Source organism: Aegilops tauschii, chromosome 3 (assembly GCF_002575655.3).
Source record: "Aegilops tauschii subsp. strangulata cultivar AL8/78 chromosome 3, Aet v6.0, whole genome shotgun sequence".
Classification (NCBI taxonomy): Eukaryota; Viridiplantae; Streptophyta; class Magnoliopsida; order Poales; family Poaceae; genus Aegilops; species Aegilops tauschii.
In genome coordinates this window covers 201,634,646-201,655,621 of record NC_053037.3, presented here as the reverse complement: position 1 = coordinate 201,655,621, position 20,976 = coordinate 201,634,646, and the positions used below count along the sequence as shown (strand labels likewise).

The 20,976-nt window shown below is 50.6% G+C and overlaps 1 protein-coding gene across 3 annotated transcripts in view; it reads right to left on the bottom strand.

Annotated features, from left to right (window-relative positions):
* LOC109776750 (piezo-type mechanosensitive ion channel homolog) overlaps window positions 1-20,976 on the bottom strand; it is a 54,640-nt gene that overhangs the window by 13,501 nt on the left and 20,163 nt on the right. For 2 of the 3 annotated variants that reach the window (XM_020335414.4, XM_045234778.2), the window contains 8 exons: window positions 13,184-13,268; window positions 10,508-10,723; window positions 10,258-10,435; window positions 8,089-8,217; window positions 7,701-7,874; window positions 4,690-4,926; window positions 2,706-4,250; window positions 73-2,600 (listed from right to left, as the gene is read on the bottom strand). In XM_020335414.4, the coding sequence (XP_020191003.1) occupies window positions 73-2,600; window positions 2,706-4,250; window positions 4,690-4,926; window positions 7,701-7,874; window positions 8,089-8,217; window positions 10,258-10,435; window positions 10,508-10,723; window positions 13,184-13,268 (5,092 nt within the window). The remainder of the gene's footprint in view (window positions 1-72; window positions 2,601-2,705; window positions 4,251-4,689; window positions 4,927-7,700; window positions 7,875-8,088; window positions 8,218-10,257; window positions 10,436-10,507; window positions 10,724-13,183; window positions 13,269-20,976) is intronic. The other variant, XM_040403830.3, reaches the window with a different exon arrangement.

The following is a 20,976-nucleotide window of genomic DNA, read 5'->3' as shown; positions in this document are numbered from 1 at the left end:
ACCTAAGCAAAGAGAAGTACAACAGCATTCAAGTGCAATAATAACCATGTAAACTGAAAGATGAGCTCTCACCATTAGGATGAAAACAAACTCTTTAGGGAATTGTTCTTCCAGCTGATAAACTTCCAAGAATTCACTCTTGTTTTTTAGGATAGATTGATAGAACATGAGAACAAGAAAGAAAACTGCCATGTCAGCACCAAAATAATATGCATAAAGATCAATCTCTCTTTTACCGCCGCCAATTACAGAGACAACTGGGTAGGGGAAATTTATTTCTTCAAAAAGGCCTGCCTTTTGTGAGTCATGAATTTCCCTTTCTACATCAGCTGCTGGAGTAAGTGATTTGAACCATCCTGCTGACTGGCATTCTGTAGGAGCAGCATAAACAACTTCTAGCACAGCAAGAGCCATACTAGGATTTTCTTTGCTCCGTTCAATACTTTGAATCCGAACTCGACTAGAAGAATGGCATGATGAAGGCGAATTAGATTGACATCTTTCTTCATGGGCTGTCACAAGTACCTTATTTATTGCTGACTCTATCCTCTCTGGTTGGATTCCATCTTCTGGCCAATGTTTTACTTCCATTGTAACTTGCACAAAAAAGGGAGGAGATTCTGCACCCTGTGTTAGTGATAGCCAATATCTAGATAAGCCCCTCCCAAACATCCTTATAAGATTCATTAAAGGCATGTGTAAACTTTTTAACCTATCTTTCCAGTTGTATGGTATACAAAATTTCTCTTCAATGTTATTTCTTGCACTAAGGAAACTGAATTCTGTTACAGGGACCCATTCACCATCTTTGGCTGTGATTGAGCTCTGCAGGAGAGTAGATATATATACCAAAAACAAAGGCAATATGCTGACAACAAAGGATGCTTTTATTTTATCATCAGGGAAACCTAATCTCTGGAGAAGAGGCAAATGTATATTCAAACCACAGTGTTGGATAATAATCTGATATATATACTGTGATAGAATGTTGAGCTCAGTGTAGATCAGAACAATGACCCAAAACAAGTAACTTGGCCCATAGTTGACACAAAGAGCATATAAGAAAAGCGCTCCAAGGTAGACCATGGAGAGCAAACTAAAATTCCACAGAAATACCAGGATAAAACAGCAATAGCAAACATAATCATAATTACTTCGCATCTGATACCATATATACCGAAAGATAACACCAACTGGCATACTTGCTGAGGATTCTGTTGCAGTTCCCAAGCTATCTGAATGTGTCCTCAGAAACTGGCCATCTTGTGTTCCCCTCTGGTTTTCTACTACATCATAAAAGCTACCTTCTGCGGGATGCTCATTGGAGAGTGATTCTTCTGGATCAATGTTCAAGAAGCTCACAATGTTTGTAACTGCCTGGTTTCCAAATGACTGAACTTGGGAAACACCATCACCAATTAACTGCACAGCAGATTTAAGTGGGTTTTCCTTGGGTTGTCTTCTTTCCTTCTCCTCTTTTAGTAAGTTAGGATGCAATTTGATATCACACTCATCAAGCTCAATAATCTCAGATGTTGAGCCCACGGAATTTTTAGCATCATCAGCCAGCATAAATTCTTCACTCCTCCCCCTGATTGGTGACCGTGGAGCATCACACGAGCTTGGGAACAATAAATCTGGTATGTTTCTCTTTGTATCTGCTACAGAGAATTCAAATGACTGAGATGCTGCAGCTGGTGAACCAGTCTCATTATCTAGCAATGGAGGATCAATATCACTGTACAACCTAGTAGTCCTCCTGCGCCGTAAGCCTTCATTGCAGGAAGCATGATTGATTGGGGTGAAGGAATTCATTGTATTTAGTTGACTTTGTAAATTGTACATCTCAGATTTCATCCTTTCTACTTGCATGTTGCGTTGACGTTTTTGCTCCTCAGACCTGCGAAGATGCTGCAGCTGTTCAGTTTTCTTTAAAGCCTTCTTCTCCTGTTCACGGACCATTGCACCGATTTGCTCTGCTTCAAGGTATCTTGATACATAATCAAACTCACCAGAACTAAAGATGTATGATTGCACTGCCACCAATAAGAAGATCACTATCTCAACAAAAGCTGACCGTGATGTTATCTTAAAACCATAATCATACTTGTAGAATCCAATAATTTCATAGAGGTAATCTATTTGATCACACTTGCCAGAGCTAAACTGCCCAACATAAGGAGATTGATATGCAAGTGACAAAACTATAACAGCGAAATTATACATCCGTAGATACTTGAAAATCTTATTCTTCTTCTTCAGTATTTCAAGTCTCATTCGGAAGAAAACCAGAGCAAACCCGAGATAACCGAGGTGTAAAAAATCATACTCCAGAGTACCAGTAATAGCAATTAGTGCCAAAACTATATCTAATAAATGGCAGTAAGCATAAAGCCGCACATAATCAAGAAAGGTCCAGAAGCTTTTTGTTTCCAATGAGAGGTCCCTCCAAACAAACGCATTTTTCCTTTGGGATCGCATCTGACGGTATGTATCCGAGTCCGAGAAACCAGAGAAGTGGTCAGAGCGTAGCTTGAATGACGAAAAAATGAACACAACATAGTAGCTAACCAACATTCGAGGATCATCAGCTATTAACCCTGCATCAAATAAATGTACATATATTTCATAAATTATCTGTTTTAAGCTGAATAGTAATATAACATTGGATTGCAGAAGTTCAAGATATGACAGGAAGGACATGCCTAGCCAGCATTTCGAGCAATAATCAAAGAAAATCTGCGAATTTTTCCAGCATCCGTGGCAACGCATTTCAATATCATTGACACCCTGTAACCAGAGCATTCCATCTTTCCAAAGGGCAAAATACTCGAGTACTAAGACAGTAGCAAAGAGAGACACGAAAAGGGGCCACAGTTTCTGGATTAGACCTCTGTTCATAAGAATACATGCCACGAGGCACATGATATAAAACATCGATACAACATTTAACAATGTAAAGCTTGCCAATAGTAACACAATCATGTTAATTTCCAGACCTCGCAGTTTAAAAAGATTTTCCATCCAGAATATTATGTAGCTCTTAAATGTCGACTTCTGGGTGTCAAATCTTTCTCTTTTCAGAGAAATGATCCTTTGCTTATCCCACTTGTGGCTTTCTTTTGACATTCCCCACATCTTTGCAAATGAGTACCTTTTGTCCTCGTCCAAACCTTTGGTCACATTCTGGACAGCTTCTGAGGTCTGATAAGTGTTGCCTGAACTAAGGGATGAAGATAAGCTGCTACCCACAAGACCTTGGACTTTAGAAAACAACAAGGCAAACCTATTTGAGGAATGTATCTCCTCCCTGTTGTTCAAAAGACTAGCAGATTGATCGGAAGAGATAAACAGCTGACAAGGCTCTTCCCATTTACCCTCATGTACTAGAGATGCTGGCATTAAGTCCAGCCAGTGGAACACATTATATTGAATGGTGCAAGCCACAATCACCAGAACTTTTCCTCTAAGCCCATATTCAACACCCCAAAGCCCAGAATCGTAATGTTTCAAACCAAGAAATGCAGCAAATCCATACAAGCGCTGACCAGGACACATTTGAGCAGGTTTGCATATCATTTGGAAGAGGTATTCAGATACAGCAAGTAAACCAGTGTAGAGTAGGTAGACCTTCGAAGGAATTCGAGAAACTTTTGGTAAGGTGGAAAACACAATGAGACCTAACAGATAAACTAGGCCAGATAGACTGATTGATGATAGGCAAGCATAGAACACACTAACTGATAGTATCTTCTCACTGTGCCAAATTAGCAACCTTCTAAGGAACCCTAGAAGCCCAGATGCAGAAGCATCAGAAACACTGAAGTTCTTGTCACTGTTCTGCCTTCTTTCATAACTGTAAAGTTGCATCACTATTAGAATAGACAATGATTGCCAAACATTTACCAACAAAGAGGCTTCAGGATCAAATCCAAGATCAGGATATAGTTTAACAAACTTTGAAACCAAGCGCGCAAAGAGTGGAGAAATACTCAGGCTATAGGTGAAGATAAACACCACAGCAGCATATACTTTTAATGGAAACCAAAGTCGTCTCTTCGTCTTCTCGACAAGCTGCCTTCCGATTATCCAAAGTAGAAGGAACCAAAGGTAACCAAATGATATATAATTGGGAGTCACCAAGTATAGAGTCAACAGAATTGTGAGGAAAGCCACATAAGTTCCGTATGAGCGATACATAGAGAGAAATTTCTGGCCGATTTTACTGAGATATGACGCAATCTTTTTTTCTGCAAAATACAAAATAGAGGGTCGGCATAGTAAACATATATTCAGTCAATAACTCATGTCAAACAATAGAGTGGACATCTGGAGTCATCCAAGTACCCAAGTTTCAAATTTTCTACTAAGCAATTAAATATAAATTTGTAGTGTCCCTTTACGAAAAAGGCACACTGTGAAACAGTTTACAAAAGATCAAGGAAGCGAATTAATCCTGCATTGGTCCTCTCCCCATGCACTCTTTTCGGCACAAACATTAGCCCTGCACCTAAAACATTTTTCTTGTTTGTCAGTGACAAAGAGCTCTTGCCACCATGAACGCATCTGAGAAGTATAAAACCTAGTAACGTTAAGCATGACATAATTTATGTTGTAGTTCACTTAACAAGTAAAGGCTGTGCCAAACAAGAAATAATTAATATAGATGTCCATGATGCAAGAAGGTACCATGTAAGTTGCGGCAAACTTGACCTTCTCGTGAATTTTGTGAGCTATAAACTGACAAGAGTACTGACTTATTCAAACCAGCCTTTAGGATAGTGAACCCAACAGGTGGACACGGTGTATGCCGAAGAACAGCAGAGAGAGCAAAAAGCATTTTAAAACCATGGCTATGGACAGCACAGAAGCATATAATTGAGCCAATCTCCACCAAGTCTTTTGTTTTAGCATTACTTGAGAGGCCTGTCAAACATACGAGAAAAGGAATGCTGTTACTGTAGTATAAAAAGTATGCTGTGGTTCACCATTTAATTACCGAAAAAGGCTTTCACCCCGCTTTATATATAAAGCAATGACCGACCACAGCTCAGATACAAACGCACACCACCACAACACATGCACACACCCAAGGCTGGATACATAGGCACTGAGCGCAGCAACACTACCCCTAGTACTACAAGAGCAACCAGAGTCCTCAACCGTGGACACGCCAACGCGAAGAGAAGAAGCCGCACATGACGAACCGTGTGCTCCAAAGCGGCGCCTTCACCGCCCGACCCGAGGATCAGAGTTTCCCCTGGAGCAACACGACGGGTAATGAGAGCCGCAACGACGCCTTCAAGAAGGGAGCGAGCTTCGCCGCCGCCAGTCCGTCCGAAGATAGAAAAGGTTTTCAACCCGGCCAACACTCACCACCACCGGACGCCACATCCCATTGACCACGCCGCCCACACGGCCATGGCCACCGGGCAGCACCTAACCACGGGCTCTGCCCAAGAGCACCGCGGAGCCACCACCAGGGCCGCCGCCCTGGCATCCAAGACCTGGACACCACCTCACTCGAGACCCACCGCTACCCCAACCAAAGATACGAGCGGAAAGGAACCGCCTTTCGCACCCCTAGGCTGCCCCCAACGCCGAAACCCAGAGGCCGGCCAAAATTGGCCTCCATCGACCCGTCCTGCTGCCGGGCGCGAGACGAGCACGGTCCTGCTGCCGGGCGCAAGACGAGGTCGGTCCTGCTGCCGAGCGCGAGACGAGGTCGGTCCTGCTGCCAAGCGCGAGACGAGCGATGGACCGAAGTCGGGGGAGGGCCAAACCTTCGACGAAGGTAGCAACCAGCCGATGAGGAGAGGGCCGAAGGTCGAAACGGGCCACCACAGACAAGCCAACGCCGGAAAGCCAGCCGCCGCCCCAGTCGACCCGCCGAGCTGCTGTGGAGCCGGCACGGCAAAGCCACCACGCCGCCGCTGCCCACAGCCGGGGCCGCAGCCGCGCCCGGGCCGGGGCCCCAAACCCGCGCCGCCGGCCGGAAAAAAGGCGAAATCCAGCCGGCACGCAACACCACCACCGCCACCATGCCGACGACGACGAGCGCATCAGCCACTGCGCGCCGCCGGCAGGCCCTTGCCGCCTCAGCCGCTCCCAGCCCGCGCCGTGAGCAGCCGCCACCGCGCAGATCTGGCCTGCCATCCCCGCAGCCGCAGCAACCACCGCACGCCCCGCCACCAACCACGCCGCCCGAAGCCCGACAGGAACATGGGAGCCCACCACGACCCCGTGCGCCGCCGCGCCGCGCCCAGGATGGAGGGGCTGCACCGCGCCAACCCTAGCCACCATGGGAACGCGAGGGCCCCGCCGCCGCCGGCTCCGGTCGGGCTTTGCCCGTCCGAGCCCCGGGGCGGCGGCGGGGGAGGCAGGGGAGGGAGGGGAGGGGGCTAGAAGCAACGGATTTGGAGCCCCCCAGTCGCCGCGCGGGGGCAACACGGGAGGGAGCAGAGGGGAAGGGGCCAGCGGTCCTCACCCTTGTTGTCTTCCAACTGTTTCACCATTTAATTCAAGAGAACTATTAGATATGTCAATCTGTGCATCCACTGTTCAAAACTCATTAAAATTGTTAAAGAGTATTTTGCATGTGGATACAAGTTGCTATTTCCCTAACATGGTATTAGAGCCTATGGTTTTTTCCCTCTCCGCGCACACGCAACTCGTGCACCGTGATTGATCTCGGTGTGCTTCCTCTCCGTTCTCATATCTGATGGCCCAACCCCTTCCCCGATTGGATCAACCAAGCATTTGTTGCCTCCCCGCAGGAATCGGGCTACCCTCCCAAATCGCATCGCAACCCCCCCCCCCCCTCGCCCGAGCAGCAGGCCACCCAAGTCACCATCCCGCCAGGCTCTCCCGTCTCGTACATGCACCGTCTATTGTGTTTGGTGCTCGTCTGCTAGTTGCTCTTTTCCGCTGCTTCTCGTCGGCATCTCACATGCACGACTTTTTCCACAGGCCACAGGCTCTTCTGTATGCACGAAGGCTCTTGCATCTTCTTTCGTGTATACTTCCTAGATTCTAGCTCTATATTTCCGCTGCATCCACCAAGTCCATTTCTATTTTTCTCATGTCATGCGAGTCCACCATACCTTTATCCGTCAGCCTTTTTCTGGTCCTTGTCCTTTCTATAGGATTTTCGTGGCCTCTTTTTGCATTGTTAATCTACACCCATTATCTTGTCACCAAGCTTCTTTCGCTGCGAGTTTTATCGCGCTATGATTTTGTGTGCAATGCTTCATTCTCTCGATGTGCCATCTTCTTTTGACAATCCATCTTCTACTGATGCGATGTTCCTCTGATGCGTCATCTTGCAGGTTTTGAAGACTCCCATGCTAGGACGACACTCTCAAGACGCGGACCCTAGTGTTACACTTCTTCAAATGCAATGCTATGGCATATGCTTTGCATTTGAGAGGGGGGGGGGGGGGTTAAGGAGTATTAGTATTAGGTGTAGGAGTCCTATCAGGCTATGTTTCCTTTCCTTGTACCCCAAGTCTTACGTGATATATATACACCCCATGAGCTATGCAGTACAGATAAGGTGCATCCATAACAATGTGCATTGCCTTGCTGTGCAGAACCTGAATACCTAAGAATACACCTTCAGCACTGGGTTGTCATTGATTTAACAAAGAAACAAGGTTAACTTTACAGAAAAGCAAAGACATGAAACATAGAGTGCGCACCTAACTGTGAGAATACCTCCATCATAAGTGGACCACTGCGCTCAAGAGCATTGGAGACTAGATCAAGCTGAAGAATGTACAGTATTGAAAAATGCACCTCGCAAAATAACACTAAGAATTGGCGTAGTCTTTTATTGATTGAATGATTCACCAGAAACACCAGGAAAAAGCACACTGAGACAAAAGTAATGCTCATTAGGTATGGCTCAGCTTGAGGCAAAAACATAAAATGTAGATGCTACAAAATGATTTATAAGATCCATCAAATGACTGTGGGGTTGGGGTACTAGAGAAGAAGATGGTAAACTGAAATCCAGAAATCAATGGGACAAATAACAGTAACTTCGGAATTAAATAAGATAACACAGAGAAGGATATTGCAACGTACTGTAAACAGCATGAATAAATCCAGGTTTCATCACAAGAAGAAACAGTAACATTAAAGTAATTGCACGTGAAAGTTTGCGTAGACCCCATGCTAGCGTTGCTACAATCAAAACCATTGCATCTTCCTTGTCTGCAAAAATAGGCCTCGAACAGATCAGAATTAATTGCAATATTAAACATAAGACAGCAGAACTGTGATGTAATCTATTTAGAACAAAAAATCAAGAATCAAATTGTGAAAAACATGATAAAGTTATTAAATTATGAAAAACATTAACACTATGTACCATTTACGAACTTAAAGAAAAATCTGTAGCCTTCTAACAACCACAAGTATGGTCATTTACTCATTACTATGTGCCCATGCACCTCCAGACAACACTTGTTTAACAAAACAGCAACTGCAAAAGGGAACCTTGCCAGAACAGTCGTGCAGGGAGCTTTTTGTTCCTAATTGTTTTCACTGGTTGTCAGACAGTGAACAGTTAAGTTTCCAAATTGGATTTAAATACAAACAAGCGTCTTCGAGAATTGATCTCTGGTTCCAGTGTAACAATTTGCGATAACATATAAACCCATATGAGAACTCATCTGCCATACATAACGTTTACACTATTATGTTTCAGTATATTTAGGGGCTGTTTGGTTCCTAACCACACCTTGCCATACCTCAAGTTAGGCAAGTTTGACCAAGTTAGATGGGTGTTTGGTTCTAGCCACACCTAAGGCAAGATTCTTTTTGTGAGAAATAAGCCCCACATGTCATACACACAAAAGTGTGGCAAGATTCACTTGAGCAAGCCGAAGTGTGGCTAACAATTCGAGCACCAAAGCTAATGCAAGTTTGGCTAAAATAGTGTGGCAAACTATGGCAAAGTTAGCCACCAACCAAACAGGCCCTTGGTCATTAACTAGAGCATAGATACAAGTGTTAACAGCTCGCTAGTAAAGCTACAAACAATACCAGATATCATAATCTGTTACCAAGGGGCAAACATCTAATCACACAACTAACACCATATATGCTTTCCTGTATAGCTTTTTTGTTCTCTTCCTGTATAACTTTTTGTATAGTTTTCTTTTCCTTTCTTGTTCACACTTATTTTGTATTCCTTCACCCAAAATTAATAAAAAATACGCCGCAGAGTCCTGCTGTCTCCCTCAAAAACACCATATATGCTTGCAAATACTGCAAATAAGCACACCCTCTCTTCCTACATGTCCGAAACTTTATCACTTCCCCTCCTCAATTCCCAACAATCCTAAGAGGTTCCCTTTCCTTCCCCAGCCATGGCGCTGCTGCGAGATAGCACATAGCCACAGCTGAAATGTCTGCCATTTGCATGTAGACCCTAGGGGGCGCAACAGCAATAAATCAATGATATGGCAGCAGAATTAATTTAGCATAAGTAGTTCCCATATTAGACACCTCATTTTGGTTAGACGATTTCCTTTTAACCAGTATTTGTGTTTGTTAAGCTTCATGCGCTAGCCAACGCAACCAAAAGTCCGAACTATGGAGAGAGATAGCATGTTAAGCTTCGTGCAGTAGCAAACGTAACCAAAAGTCCGAACTGATGGAAAAGGGCTAGGCAATACACATATACACCTCAACACCCCCTCTCACGTGTTTAGCGGGAAGTCAACACATGAATAGACTCAAGAGGTATGGCTCAAGAGGCCTATACGTGGACACGGAGGGGGGCAGCAGAAATTTTTAGATAAATTGTGAAAGCCAGGACTTGAACTCAAGACCTTAGGCCCTGATACCATGTTAAGCTTCATGCACTAGCCAATGCAACCAAAAGTTCGAACTGTGGGAGAGGGTACTCCAATAGTCATCTGGAGAATTATTTACCAAGGAGACATGGGCTCAACCAGCAGTATAGTTTTGGCTAGTCCAGAAAATCAGCAAAATTCCATTTAGTCTTTATTATTTACCAAAAATAGAAGAAATGTACATAGTTTGATGTCGCGGTTTCTTTTTCAGTGTGATGTGGCAGTTACTTTCGAGTGCTCATCATTGCCCATGTCAACAATATGCATCATGCATATCCAATCATTTCATCAATTTAAGACATTATCTCAGAGAATGTATTTTTTACTCAATTGAAAACCAGGCAGCAAGGAAAAGTAAACTGAAAATGTTAACAGTGACAAATTCACTTACCATCAATAAGGTGATCATCACTAGACGATGGCCCCTCCTCAGAGGTAAGGTAATGAAAAACAGAATTGTTTACAAGATTACAAAGTGCTACAAAAACACCAAGGCAGAATTGTGCGAGTAGAAATAGTCCAGGGATAGAATAATGCCATATGCCAATAGTCTCCCATATTATCGTATCCTGCAAAATTGACCAAAATAAATTTTCACGAACTTCAATAATCAATAGAACTTGGATAGCTAAGTCTGATACCTTCTGAAATCTTTTGTTGAAGAATGTGAATGCCACATTGAAGACATATGTGCTTACTGCCCAAAACAGGATAAACACTAGGAGTGACCCATTCAACCGATGCATTTGGAACAAGGAAGGGAAAGCATATAAAATGTATCCAACGTATGCAAGGAGACCAAAAGCGCAAATACTAGTGAAGTTGAAACTCCATAAGGAAAGGGCAAGAAGCAAAACCTGCAATAGTCATCAATTGTAATCTCGAATAAGATGTTCTTTCGGTTTCTCTCAGACACAATGAGCAAAAGACAATTGCTTGAATTCAGAAACAAAAGTTAGAATACTGGAAAGGATATCCATCACTGCATCCAAGAGTACTATCATTTGATAAACTGCTCATTATTCTGTTTTGGCCTTAGTAGGCAAAGTTGAGCCCATATCCTGCATGCCCTACCACCGCAAAAGAAATTTACACGTGTCTCATGCAACTGATATTAGAGTGGTTAGTAAGCCACAACTAAGTCTATAGTTGATTTACTGGATCATGCTTGTTGAGCAATATTTGAAGTTTATGAACGGAAACCAAGGGCATGTACAATGCTAGATGCGTATATGTGGATGCTTAAGAGAAAGTATACAGCCACAACATCAATCACTTATGTAAGCTTTCATCAGTTCGATGCTTCTTTGTATGTTCTTGCATGATTTTCTTATTTATTATTTGGTGCTAGTTATATGCATAAGCACTTGCTAAGCACCAGTGCCTAATCAAGCAGCCATGCGACACTAAATGGCACAAAAAAAGGTTTATTTTGCTAAGTCATCTCCAGGCAGCTGCACTGTGCATGTGCTTAGCCTGAGAAAGCTCATGACCACAATCCGCGGCAACCGTGCACGGATATTATCTCATGCTAATAGCCGCAGGGATGAATCATGCTCTTGCCCTGGTAGAAACACAGGCAAGCTTCTAGAATGACATCTAAAGATTATGCCTCCCCTCCCCCGCGTCGCCCCTGCCCAGGGCGACTCGGGGGCTCCTCCACCTAGCAGCGCCGCCACCCCCCTCTTCCTCCCTCCCCTCCTCGCGCCGCCGCCGAAGGACGCCGCTGGGCAAAGCCCGTGGCAGACGGCTGCGGCGGGAGGTCATCTCGCGGCTCCCCTGCTTCTGCGGGTGGCGGATCTGGGTGGCGGCCGGCGGTGTGCCAGAGTGCGCGCGGTCGGGTGCGTGGCTGCGGGCCTCAGCGAGTGGTGGCGCGGCTGGGCTTCTGCGGGCGGCGGCGGAGCGCGTGCGGCGTTTCGGCGAGCGCGCGGCATCAAGCCTCGGCTGGCAGTGGTGGGCGGCGGGTCGGTCCTCCCGTCGTCTCTGACTCCTCCCCCTCGACTTCTGTCCCGATTTGGCTGGTTGGGCGCCGGATCCGGCCTCCCTGGTAGCTGGCGGTGCTGCTAGTGGCCCATGGCGGGCTGGATCGAGGGAGGTCGGGGGTCTCCAGCTCAAGATGGTGCCTTTCCGTCCTTCCGGCGTTGGGGGTGATGTTTGAGGATTGGTGCCTGGTGACGGCTCGAGGCGTGGGTGCGTGCCCGGCAGCTCCGACACCAGGAGCTCGCTAGGCGGCGCGGGTTGGGCAGTGGCCGGGGTGGCCGCTGCTCCGGCCGTGGATGGCTCCATGGTGGTTTGGCAGGTCGGCTTCGGCAACGGCTGGCACGTCCTAGCGTCGGTTCATCCGTAGGCGGCTTGTATCGGCCTTTGGCCCCCCTCCTCGTTGTCCGATCGCTACGTTCGGCGAAGGGCTGGCCTTCTCCCAGCTGCGGTCCATCGCTTGTCTCGCGCCCGGCGCGCAGGTCCGAGCTCGTCTCGCGCACAGTGCCGCAGGACTAAGCTCGTCTCGCGCACGTGTTGCAGGACTGAGCTCGCCTCCTGCCCGGTGTTGCAGGACGGGTCAATGGAGGCCAGGTGGCCGGCCTATTGGGTCTCGGCACTAGGGGTCGCCCAGGGGTGCGAAAGGTGGGACCTTTCCGCTCGTCTCTTTGGTTGGGATAGCGGCAGGTCTCGGGTGAGGTGGTGTCAAGGTCTTGGATGCCGGGGTGGCGGCCCTGGTGGTGGTTGCGCGGTACTCTCGGGCGGAGGCCGTGGCTTGGTGCTGCCCGGTGGCCATGGTCGTGTGGGCGGCATGGTCGCCGGGGTGTGGCGTTCGGTGGCGGTGAGTTTTGGCCGGGGTGAAAACCTGTTCTATCTTCGGACGGACAAGCGGCGGCGAAGCTCGTTCCCTTCTTAAAGGAGTCGTCGCGGCTCTCATTGCCCGTCGTGCAGCTCCGGGGGAAACTCTGATCCTCGAATTGGGCGGTGGCGGCGCTCCGGTGTCGTATCCTTCCTGAAGGCGCCGCCTTGGAGCCCACGGTTCGTCATTTGCGGCTTCATCTCTTCGCGGTGGTAGTGCTAGGGGTGGTGTTGCCGTGCTCAGCACCTATGTATCATGCCTTGGGTGTGTGCGTGTGTTGTGGTGGCGTGCGTTTGTACCGGGTTGTTGTGATCGTGCTTTATATATAAAGCGGGGCGAAAGCCTTTTTCGGTAAACACATGCAATGTTCTGCAATTTGTGAGGGGTGAGGAATTGCATACCCCAACAAATATAAGAGTGGGAACTGCAATTAATATGCAAAAGGAAAAGCATGGACTGAGCGAGGAAAAAAATAGAATACCGGAAAGCCATAAGTGAAGAAGTTGATACTGAATGTTCTGAAAACTGAACCTCCTAGTAATACATTAGCATGCCTTCTGCCAGTTCTGAAGTAGAAGAAGTTCTTTAGCAAGAAAATACAGTATAAAATGGTAAATCTAGATAAATAGGGGTGGTTAGAAAGAACTATCGCAAAAGTTATTCAGCTTGGCAAGAACATACTACCATTTAATACATTTCGAAATGTGTATGGCTACAAGTATATTGACCATAAAAATGAAGGAAGTACAATTAAAAGGTTTGATGAATCAAAGAGAAAATTGTGTAAGTTACAAACTTATACTGCCAACATGAAAGTAGTTTTTGTTGGTGTCTAGCCCTAGCTCTCCTCCTCACCGTAGCACTCTCTCCTCTCTCAGCTGCACTCGAATGACACAAGGAAGAAGAAGAAGACCGGAGGAAGAAGGACACAGTGGACGCGGTGGTTCCGGCGCACGAACGCCTTTTCTTGAGCACAAACTCAACCCCCACACTAGACACATGAGCAGTACATCGTGACTTATAGCCACTCGGCGACGCAGCGCCCACGAAACGAACTCCAGCTAGCTCGACGAGCACGTACGCGCCCTCCTGCCGAGTCTTCAGCCCTCGCGCATGGATCCACCAACTCCACCACGCGACTCGGTCTCCACGTCTCGCTCCCGCGCTGCATTCGCCACGCTCAGTATACTCCGGCCCACGCACAGGACGCGCACGTACGCGCTCCACGCAGGCGAGCTCCAATCGAACGCCACGGCCACCCCGCTACCGCTGCACTACTAACTCACGCACACACACCCCATACACAAGTCGGACTACACCCGGACTATGGCCAGACTATACACAAGTCGGACCATGCCCATACAATGGTCAGACTATGCCTAGACTACGACTCGACACGCAAAGCTCGCGCACGCACACTCTGAACGCGTCCTGCCGCGGCTTATTCCCAACACTCACCCCCTAAGCCGCGGCTCAGAGGAGTCCGGCGTCCTCGACGCCGACGTCCGCCAGCAGCGCGCGCTCCGCCGCCGGCTCCCTCCGCAACTGGGGGCAGTCGCACTTGAAGTGCCCGCGCTCGCCGCACTTGTAGCAGCGCCCGCGTCGGTTGCCGCCGTTGCCCGACGCCACGCTCCGCCCGTCGTCGTCATCGCGCGCTCCTCCCTGCTGCCGCTCCCGCGCCCGCCACTACGCCATCGTCAGCAGCAGCTGATCGCCGCCACGCTCGCCGCCGTCTTGTCCACGGCGCCGAACCCGCTCGTCGAACGCGCGCAGCCGCCCGAGCGCTTCGTCGAACGCCATCGTCGTCACGTCGTGGAACTGCTCGATGCCGGCGACGACGGGGAAGAGCTGATCCGGCACTGTAACCAGCAGCTTCTTGACGAGCTCCGTGTCGCCCAGCGTCTCCCCGAGGTTGGCATACCTCGCCGCCATCGCCGCGAGCCTCCCGCCGTACACGTCGAGCTCCTCACCGTCCGCCATCTTCATGCGGTCGAATTCGCCGCGCAGCGTCGCCAGCCTCGCCGCGCGGACCCGATCCGCGCCGACGAACCTCACCTTCAGAGTCCCATACCTCCCTGGCGGTGAGCTTCGTCGACACCTGCAGCAACACGTCCTCCGGCAGCGCTCCGAGCAGCAACGCGCGCGCCGTCTTGTCCTTCCGCGCGTTCACCGCCGCATCGCCCGGCGCCACCGCCTCCCACACAGTGTGCACGTCGAGGATGGCCTGCGCCTTGATCGCCCAGACGGTGTAGTTGTCCACCGTGAGCATCGGCATCGCCATCGACGCCGACCCCCGCGCGCCGCCGCCGTGTGGGACGAGCGCCATGGTCGCCGGTGATCGCCCGAACCGAAGCTCTGTATACCAAATGTTGGTGTCTAGCCCTAGCTCTCCTCCTCACCGTAGCACTCTCTCCTCTCTCAGCTGCACTCGAATGACACAAGGAAGAAGAAGAAGACCGGAGGAAGAAGTACACAGTGGACGCGGTGGTTCCGGCGCACGAACGCCTTTTCTTGAGCACAAACTCAACCCCCACACTAGACACATGAGCAGTACATCGTGACTTATAGCCACTCGGCGACGCAGCGCCCACGAAACGAACTCCAGCTAGCTCGACGCGCACGTACGCACAAACGAAGGTGGAAGATGGAGCACACAATTTTTCTGGCGCACAAACGCCTCCGCCGCATGAACGGCGCCTCGGCCGCACGAACGGCCTCACTTTACTAGGCACATACCCGGGCACGGCAACACACCGCAGCCTACCCAGAGGAGCTCTCTCACAGCCGACCGGGCGCATACCATGATTCCGGCGGAGACTACCTCATCTCTGGCTCCTAGGCTCGGCTCATACCGGCGCACCTCGATCAATACATCGGGGGGCCTTTTATACCCGGCTGCACAGGACGCGCACGTACGCGCTCCACGCGGGCGAGCTCCAATCGAACGCCACGGCCACCCCGCTACCGCTGCACTACTAACTCACGCACACACCCCCCATACACAAGTCGGACTACACCCGGACTATGGCCAGACTATACACAAGTCGGACCATGCCCATACAATGGTCAGACTATGCCTAGACTACGACTCGACACCCCAGCTCGCGCACGCACACTCTGAACGCGTCCTGCCGCGGCTTATTCCCAACAGTTTTAGCACCTACAAAAGCTGCTGACTTGGACATGTATGACACAGTACACGGGCATTAGTTTCCCCTTTGGGTGATTAACATTTCTTCATTGTCATCACTGCATTTGGCACTAATTGCATTCGGCTTGCTAAACCTGCCAATAAGGTAAGACATGACCAGTACAAATAGATGGGATTGCACTATCTAGGTAGGAGAGGAAAAGGGACGAAACAGAAGAGGTAGCAACAGGATGAAAAAAACGCCCAATCTGAAAATCATGGGGACCATTTTGCGCCCTCCTCTCCCAGGACTGCCCTCGTGGCAGTGCCAGCCATAGCCGTTCCCCTTATTCTATCATTTACTCATCCATGCTGCCATAAGGACGCCAAGGCAAGCATCCGTGCCCAGTGAGCGCACCCCACTGTGAGAGCGCCACGCGTCGAGCCACCCACTCATCCGCAACCATGAAGGACGGCACACACGACGCTACGAGGGCACCGTGCATCGATGCACCTGAAGCAGCACAAAGGTTGTGGAGGAGCAACTCCACCTTGCTGCTACAATGTGTACAGCACAAGTGTTGAAGGAACAACTTCAACGTGCTGCGCTAGATATCGCTCTAGAGGCGAATGTAGGCCGATATGGCAGCAAGAGTTCAATCCAGAACTCCTAGAGCAAAAGATCTACTCCAAGATCTTAGATAAGAACAAGTTCTATTATAGGTAGAGGGTACATAGTCTGGGTTCAAAGTAGAGGTGAGGACCTCTATTTATAGGGCTTTGGGAAGCCTTCACATACTTCTACTTATAGCTGGGATACTCTAGAAACATTATTTAAGTTTCACCATTCTACTCATAGCTACTCACAACTAGAAGACTCTAGAAAACAGTAGGTAGGATAGAAAAGAAATACTACACTAGAGTGGAAGTATCTAGAAGTACCCAAACAGATCTGGCATGTGTTTTTCTCTCTTCTTTTTCTCTCATCTATTGTTCCTCATCATTCTCCCCTGGTTGTTTGGAACTCGCCTCGAGTTATCGTCATAGAGCGCTTCTTCTGGATGGTAGAGAGTCAAGTCCGTGTTGAGTCAACCATGGTCTTCGGTTGCATGCATGCAGCACCAACAGCTTCCTTGGCGTGCAAGGACTAGGTAGTTTCCTAGTTATTTCCTGTAGTTTTTCTTAACGTTGAGGAACTTGACTAGAAGTAGACTTTAGCTGTGCAAGCAAGTACGTAGTAGTTGCTAGGAGGGTGCTTTGCATGGTCGTGGTAGTAGTCCCGTAAGTGACATGCAAGTACGTAGGAATTTCAGTGTGTGCGCGCTGTGTGCACGTCCAGCCCGGCCTATAAAAGGACACGGCTCCTTCACTTGTAATCAAGCCAGTTCAGAAGCAAAATCATTCAGGCCCTGTTCGGTACATAGGAAAACCACGGGAAACAAATTCCTATGGAATCGCCACAGGAACCCCGTTCGGTACAAAGGAACGCGTCCTTTCCAATCCGGTGGAAAGTCTCATGAACCTGCGTTTTCAGAGGAAAAAAAGAATCTGCCCAAAGCGCTTGTTTTCGCATATGCCCGAGGAATGGAAGAGAAAAGCTGCGGCAAGGCATGCAACCGGACCCACACTGTGGTTGATCTGTGTACAATTTGGTCCCACACGCACAGGAATTGAACTGTGGTTGATCTTTTTCAATATTTAAAATGTACTGACCGGGACCCACATCAATTGATTTCCTATGGTCACTTTTCCTCTGTCTCGAACACCAACTCTGCATGCAGGTGCTGCAGTTTTCTTTCCTATGCTTTGCAGCTGCATTCCTCTCCATTTCCAGCGTTTATCTCCAATACTATGTTTTCCCTTCCTTTGACCCAAACAGGCCCTCAGCTTCCACCAGTAGTACCACCGTGTCTCCTCACTAGTACGTGAGTGTGTGTGCTTGGTAGTGTTCGTGTTAGTGATCCTCAATCCAGATATTCTGCTCTTTCTTCAGTCTGGTACTAACTAGTTTGTAGTTCGATCCCGGCGGGAGAGCTAGCTAGACTGTAGTTGGGCTAACAATTGGCATCAGAGCCTTAGCTTATGCCGAAGCATATGCCGAAAGAAGGCGTCGCCGGCGACAGCTCCAAGACCGCTGAGTAGAGCTCGGCTGAGGAGGCCCGTGCGGCGGACGCGCTCGCGCTGCGAGGAAGGCCGGGAGGCAAGCTGGGTGCGCCACACTCCGTGCGAGACGTGGGCATGTCCAGTACCTCCTTCCCTCTCCTCACGTGGCCAACTACCCCACTTGGTCGCTCCTGATGAAAGTCATCATGGAGGCGCGGCATATGTGGAAAGCCGTGGAAACCGGCGATGTCGAGTACGAGGACTGGCTGGCGATGGAGGTGATCTTGCGCTCCGTCCCACGGGAGATGGTGCTCACCCTTGGCGCCAAGAAGACGGCCAAGGAAGTATGGGACACCATCAAGACTCTGCGCATCGGCGTGGAGCGCATACGGGAGTCGAAGGCCCAGACCTTGCGCCTCCAGTACGAGGAGATCCGGTTCAAGGCCGGTGAACAAGTCGACGACTTTGCTTTGTGGTTGTAAGGTCTCGTCACCAAGCTCGCAACGCTCGGAGATCCCATCGACAACAAGATGGTGATTCTCAAGTTTCTCCGCGTCATCCCCAGGCAGTACAAGCAACAAGCCTGGTCCATCGAGAGCTTGGTGGATCTCTCCACCATGACGATCAACGAGTTGGTCGGGCGGCTCAAGGTCGTCAAGGAGCACAGGGAGTAAGCCAACAACCACGCCGGCGGCGAACTACTGCTCACCTGGGAGCAGTGGGACGCACGCCTTCAGCAGCGAGTCCGTGATGGCTCCTCTGGCAGTAGGGGAGGCACTGCCACGGGAGGCAGAGCGCGTGGCAGAGGCGGAGGCCGCACCCAGAGCGGCGGCGCCAACCGCGGTCGTAGACCGGGCCAGCCCCAGCAACAGGGTGGACCTGGGCGACTTGGCGACAATGGCGACCGGAACAAGTGCCGCTACTGCAACATGTCGGGTCACTGGATCCGGGATTGCCACACGAGGAAAGCCGACGAGGCAGCCGCGGCAACGGCAAACCTCGTCCAGGTTGACGTGGACGGCGGGCCAGCAATGATGCTGGCAAGAGTCAAGCCCGTGCAGGAGAGCTCAACGTCTCCCGCGACCACGGCCCCGAGAACCACTCATTCCGTGCAAGAGGCACAGAGCCCGTCCGCGGGTTCCATCCCTTCATTGACAGCCCACACCCCGACAACGACGTTCTCGGGGCCTGTCGACTGGGAGGCGATGAAAGCCCGGGTGTGGGGGAACCACACCACGGCGACGGTGTCCCTGAAGACCTCGGGACCCGACGAGGTCGCGCAAGTTGGTGCGGCAAGGACGCATATGGCAGACCATGCTCCGACCATGATGCTTGCGACCATCGACTCCGTGCAGGAGCGCACGGAGACTCAGGTCAGCCACACCCCGACATCAAAGTGTTCGGGGTCCACCTTGTTGACGGGAGATGGCTCCCCGACAACGGCATGTGCGCGCGGCTACGTCTTCTCAACGAGGAGAGAGTTGTGACCACACCCACGCTTGTAGGAGACAAGCAAAGTGAGGGCTGGTTCCTCGACACCGGCGCCACGAACCACATGACTGGTTCGGTCGACGCGTTCGCGGAGCTGGACCGCTCAATCACCGGGAAGGTGCGGTTCACGGACGGATCCGTGATGGAGATCCACAGGCGCGGGACCGTCATCTTCGCCGACAAAGGGGGTGATCACAGGGCGTCCATGGACGTCTACTTCAGCGCTCAAGAGCAGCATTGTGAGTGTCGGACAGCTCGACGGGGGCTGGTTCGACATCGGCATCCGCCGCGGTGTTCTCACCGTGCGCAACCAGCAGAAGAGGCTGCTCATCGAGGTAACCCGCTCGCTAAACCGCCTCTACAAGCTCTTCTTTCGACCCGTGCATCCTGTGTGCCTTGTCGTGGGCCATGTCTCCGACGCGTGCGTTGGCATGCCCGGCTAGGACACCAGCACTTCGACGGGTTGCGAAAGATGGCGCGAGGCAACCTCGTTCGCGGGCTACCTCACATCGAGCACGCCGATGAGCTGTGCGACGCGTGTCTTGCCGGGAAACAGTGGCGCCTGCCCTTTCCCGAGAAGGCACACTATCGGGCACAGAAACCCCTGGAGCTTGTTCACGGGGACCTCTGTGGCCCAATCACCCCAGCGACGCCAGGAGGGCGTCGCTACATCCTGCTTCTCGTCGACGACTACAGCAGGTTCATGTGGGTGCTGCTCCTCGCCTCCAAGGACGAGGCGGAGCGAGCCATCGTCAAGCAGCAAGCGGCAGCAGAGGTTGAGTGCGGCCACAAGCTGCGCGTGCTACGCACGGACCGTGGCGGCGAGTTCACGTCGGCCACGTTCTACAAGCACTGCGACGACAAAGGGGTACAACGTCACCTGATGGCCCCTACTCGCGCCAGCAGAACGGCGTCGTCGAGCGGAGGAACCAAACGGTGCTCGCGATGGCACGTTGCATACTCAAGGCAAAGCAGGTGCCGAGCACGTATTGGGGGGAGGCCGTGCTCACGGCCGTCTTCATCCTCAACCGCTCCTTCACAAGGAGTGTCGACGGCAAGACACCTTACGAGGCGTGGTATGGGAGGAAGCCCGGCGTACGCTTCCTCCGCACCTTTGGTTGCGTCGGGCACGTCAAGATGACGCGCCCTCAGCTGAAGAAGCTCGACGACAGGAGCACCCCGATGGTGTTCATGGGCTACGAGACGGGCTCCAAGGCGTACAAGATGTACGACCCTGTCGCGAAGCGTGTGCATGTCTCGCATGATGTCATCTTTGACGAAGACACGCACTGGACTTGGGAGGCGTCGGGGGAGTCCCCGGCAAGCAGCTCCTTCACCGTGGAGTACCCGATGTACTCTACAACCCCGGGAAGCAAGACCCCGGGAAGTGCCACCCCGGGAAGCCCGGCAGGTGTGGATCCGGGAACTGCAACCCCGAGAACACCGTCCCCAGGTACAGCATCCCCGGACACCCTGTCGTCAAGCAAGGTGGTTCCCGGGAGGCTGTTCGCAACCCCGCCAATAGCAAGGTCGGAGCTGTTCGACACCGA